The sequence below is a fragment of the Anneissia japonica genome, unplaced genomic scaffold (genome assembly GCF_011630105.1).
Source record: "Anneissia japonica isolate Jap-2015-1 unplaced genomic scaffold, ASM1163010v1 scaffold287709_len1912824_cov184, whole genome shotgun sequence".
Taxonomy (NCBI): domain Eukaryota; kingdom Metazoa; phylum Echinodermata; class Crinoidea; order Comatulida; family Comatulidae; genus Anneissia; species Anneissia japonica.
In genome coordinates, this window is record NW_022751466.1 from 1,380,473 (window position 1) to 1,385,701 (window position 5,229).

Sequence of the window (5,229 nt, forward strand, 5' to 3'; positions counted from 1 at the left end):
ATATAGGCCTATATATCATAATACTGATGTCATAACGAAACAGAAACAGAAACTATTCAAATATACATTTACAAATCATGGAGTTCCTGGAGTTAGCTTATGTCTTCCACATTTTAACAACGCACTTATTTTTGAAATAATAATAAGCTGGGGCCTAATATTTTCTGCACACGCACGACCAGTCACCAATAGTGCCCAAGGTGGTATAATGGCGGATGCAAGTGCGCACAGCAAAGAAAACGTCATTATCATTATCGTTATTTGTGCCCAAAACATTCTTGACAATATGCTGTACGAGCTTAATATGGTCCTTGATTCATGCAAAGAGCATGAATCGCCTACATATTTACTGTAGGGGAAGGTTGCCTATAAAACCCGTATTTGTTATCATTTTCGTAAGCTTGCGAAAACTCCCTATTGTGACGATTTAACTCTAGTCACCTGGGTCAAAATGGTTTAACAGGGCCATTAATTACAAAACAGGCACGCGATGAATAGTCTTATCAGCTGCATTCACATCGGATCCGAAATTAAATTCGGACCGCGTTTCCGAAGCGTGAACGACAGCATCCCTACTTTCACACCTATTCGATTTTCTTATCTCTTCGGCAGGATTTCCGAACCTGTCGGTGGGGGCAGGGGACATTTGCATGTAGCATTTTACCATGCAAGTAGCAACCTTTTTAAGAACAGACATTTAAAGAATAGTTTAAGTGTCTGGAACGTTGGCGAGACCTTCAACCCAACAAATTCAAATAACCCGAAGTTGTTTATTGAAATATCAACAAGATAACTAGCTGAACAGTTTAATTGTCTGCGGTGACGGTGGTGACATTCCGTAAATCTAACTGTAAGCGTACATGTATTAATGCCACAAATTCGGATGTCGACAAATGACATAATTTATAATGCGGATGCCCTTTAAAATATATGAACATCCTGAGCTTATCCTGCTTTGCCCATACATAGCCATGATGTGCCTATATATTGTCATGATATGATGTCATTATGACCATATTTAGGCATGTCACATGTTTTTGTCAAACAATTGGTAGTTTTGACGGGGCTTAAGATGTGATGCAGTGCGCTCCTTTCCAAGTCACTCATTGATGCGCTGCTGCTTGTATTCCTTCCTATACATCATTCGTTTTTTTCCTTTTTTTTTGACAGGTTTATAGTTCTCTACCAGTTTTATTTTTTGCCCTCTTGATTTGTTCATAGGTCCCATTTCTTTCAGGTTATTGAGACATAATTATTATTTAACTCGTCCTTTTCCTCTTGACCATTTCAGTTAACCTGGGGCTCAGTTAACCATCTGAAGCCTCTATTGCCATTGCCCTCTAACAATGTGACTATAACACTTTTCTTTATAAGAACAATATGAACAAAATGAGACTGAGGTGAAATGTAAAATGAGATTTTTATTTTTTTTAAATAGAAAAACCAAAAACGACAAATTATACCTGTACCTTATGTGCAGTAGGTGTGACTGTGTAATAACCTCTATAATACAGTACATATAGCTCCTGTCATTTGGGGCCATTGTTACCAGAGCCTTTTTTCTGGGGAAATTTTTTCAGGGCCTTTTTTCAGGGGAGATTTTTTCCGGTCTACTTTTAACTACATTTCAGTACAGACGTGTATACTGCTCTACAATAATAATTTTCTATGTTTGAAAAGCGTGTAAAATAAGAACAAAATAAGAACATTTTGAGCCTGAAGTCGGCCAATAAATAAGAACAGTGAGCCTGGGCAAAATTTTACTGGTTGTTATAAAAAAAGAAAAAAAAAAAAAAAGAAGTGTAATGCAGTTATTTTGTCTTTCTTTTTGATCATACCCATCAGCCCTTCCGTTCTCTTGAACTCCAGTACATTCCGAGCCACCAGCTGAATATTTGGTGTTATCAAAATTATCAAAATTAATAAAAAGATTTTTATAAATACGGTATATAAGCATTGACATGCAACCAAGCTCTTTGCAAATTAAAAATGAAATCGTATTGTCTATTTTTAATTTTTTTTAATTTTTTTTTTTCTTATTTTTTCAGACTGGAACTTACGCATTGTTCTTCGCTGCCCAGGGAGGATTCCTAGAGACTGTACGAGAACTTCTTGAACATGGATGCGAAGTGGATCTCCCGAGCCAGGTTATGTTGTAATTTGAATTGTTTGTACCCCCATTTTTAGGCATACAGTATATACTCAATATTGCGCAATATAAATGAATAACCTTTAACCTTTTACTCAGTGGTGGTGCCAGCAGGGGAAGGCGCACCCCCGCCCCACCCACCGTCAGACAGTCCCCCAGGCCTAAACCCCCTGTCGTCCGACGCACGACTGTGTCGCCAGATCAAAAATCAAAAATAAATAATCATTTGCCCAAAATGGGATTTTTTTTATTCTAGGCTGAGGCTCTAGTCGGCCCCTTGGTTCTACAGGGGCCGACTGCACGTATGTGCATAATACGTGCAGACGTGCACACATTTGGGCCCTCAGGGGTCCTGACACCCCTCCCTTTTTTTAGCTGCCAAGCCACTGCTGACCCCTATAAATCTGAACTCAGATCAGCCCCTGGCCTATAACACCGGGAAACCATGATTGGTCGTTCAGGGATTTTGCCCGCGGTCTTAGTCAATTCATGTTCCTCCGGGCCGAATTTACTAAATCGAGATGACTCCACTAGGGGTTTCCTAGAAGACATTCACAAGGGTTGGGGTAACGCACTCTGTGCACACGCTTTGAAAAGAGGGGATCATGGATAGACCTGCCTATTACTGAAAGGAATTATTGGATTATAGGGACTATAATGTTGTCCGTTTTAAGACGACGATTTAAAGAAATATCGATTTTTTTTTTCAGAGAGCATCTTTTGTCGACGTGTGATAAATCGTTTCTCTCACTCTCGTAATTTTAAGTTAATTATACGGATTCTTAGGTCATCCTAGCTTATCAAAATACTGTAGTGATTTCATCGCGTATCGCGTGTCGCGATGAATAAAAATTCTATGTTCGTTGATTAATACGAAATGGGTATGCCGTGACTAATTAACGAAATAAAACACGCTATTAATTCTAATCAGTTAATTAATGTTAACGAAATATTTGGTCAAATTTATACCTCCATCGTCGAAGGCGTTTGACGTATTGTAATCGCAAGGTCAATGGGAATTTGTTTTGTTTTAAGATTACAAAAAGCCATTTATTATCAAGTAGACCTACTATGTCTGTACAGTATATAAAATTGCGAGAAAAATGAGAACAACCTCACATAAAGCACAAAGATGAATGCATTTATAACGTGGTTTTTTTCCCCTAAATTTTTGGTTATAAACATAATTATATTGAGTTCGTTTTCGACTTAGCCTGCTTTAGTGTGTTTAATAAATATTAGTAAACACTAATGAACTATATATTTATTTCTTGATGGCATTAATACATGATCTAGGATTGGTACTAATGATTTAGTTTGATTTCTTGTAGGATGGTGGTACGCCGCTTTTTGTCGCATGCCAGTGTAATAAACTCAACATTGTTCAAGAGCTCGTTGAACGTGGGGCAGACCTCCACAGAACGATGAAGGTAGGGAAATACCGGGCCCGCGTTTTTTTGGTTTTTTTTCACCCTTCTTCTTCAGTAGACACAAGCAATAGGCCTATACATTTCTTTCAGCCAATCAGAACATAGGAATGACGTCAGATATTTCATGAATAATTATTCGCTAAATGCTTAATACCGTATTCGTGAACCTAAAACTTTGCCACAGGACCTACAGTTTATTACCAACACCGAAAAGCAACGTATCTTTCTCAGGTCTGTCATCGTAACTTGAGGTTCGCTTTGATGAAAATAATCATTGCCGTCTGCGTAAATAACGCGTTGTGTCACGTCCATGAGAGTTACGATCTTGAAAGTTCGTGCTCTAAAAGGACCACTTAAGCTAAAAGGCAAAAAATATTAACGCATGTTGATTATTGCACACTCTAAGCACCGCGGCGCTTAATAGGCGGTGAGCCTACAATCACGTTTTAAGTGTGACGTTTATTCGACAGCGGCGTTTATTCAAACACGCATTTACGGTAGTAGAATATGGCTCATACACTGTATTCCCCAGACTACAGACTCGACGTCGCCTTTTTATGATAGGCCTATGATAATAACGGTCTTAAAATTCTGCCCTCTCGTAAAATGATGCCGGGGTGGATAGGTTAAAATATTTTAGTTCAATCAATGTTATTTCATAACTTAGACCGGATCTGAGGGCATTATTACTACAAGGTGTTCATGGCATTTAATGCTTGTAATGTGCAGAGAGTTTGATAACTCAGCTGCAGCTTTGCTATTTTATGACGATGAAAGGCTGACGAGCGTACCGACGACATAATGTCATCGCCACCCGATATTTCAGTGACATACAAGAAGCATCTGGAACAGTAGCCTGAGGGTGGGTCGGGACAGTAGCAAGGGCTTGTGGGGACATCTGATAGATCAACCCTGGTTTGCTTGTCAGCAGCGTACCAAAGTAAGGCACATGAAATTGTAAGCCTATTTATATGCCTAAACTGATTTAGATTGAATGTAGGCCTACCCTTGTATTGACATTTCCCGAAAAATATTGGGCGTGCGCATGAGCATAGGACGGGTTTCAATTACCGTAGATCATGAGTCCGATAGAAAGGTGTCAACCGCATGATAAAATATCAGGTACAGTAGATCCTGCACTAAAAGTTCAATTCTTGAATGGTGTTAACGCATGTGTAACGCATTGTGATTGTAGGCCTACCTGACAACGCATTTTATCTAATCTTTCCGCAGGATGGCGCTACACCGCTATTTATTTCGGCTCAGAATGGACATTACAATCTGCTGAAATATTTAATTAGCAAAGGTGCTAATGTCAATCAAGCTCGTTATGTAAGTTGTGAATAATAGTATTACTAATAATAATTAATAGTAGTAATAATTTTAATATTAAAATAATATTTTAATTATTGTTATTGTTAATGTTCTCGTTTTCGTTATTGTTGTAATTATTATTCATCATCATATTATATTCCTATTAATACGTATGATAATTAGGGTATATACTAAATTAGTTATAAATCCGATCGTTAGAATCGTTTTTAGAATATTTTACATAACAAATTCCAAATCACTACATGCTTCTTTGATCAATATTATCATGCAGGAAAGCACATAAATATCTATCTATCTATCCTCTTATACACATCT

At 37.9% G+C, this 5,229-nt stretch overlaps 1 protein-coding gene across 1 annotated transcript in view; it reads left to right on the forward strand.

Annotated features, from left to right (window-relative positions):
- The window catches only part of LOC117121677 (ankyrin repeat domain-containing protein 29-like), a gene marked incomplete in the record, with an annotated part of 24,024 nt that overhangs the window by 16,669 nt on the left and 2,126 nt on the right, over positions 1-5,229 (forward strand). The window contains 3 exon segments of the mRNA XM_033266951.1: positions 2,049-2,147; positions 3,481-3,579; positions 4,813-4,911. Coding sequence (XP_033122842.1) covers positions 2,049-2,147; positions 3,481-3,579; positions 4,813-4,911 — 297 coding nt within the window.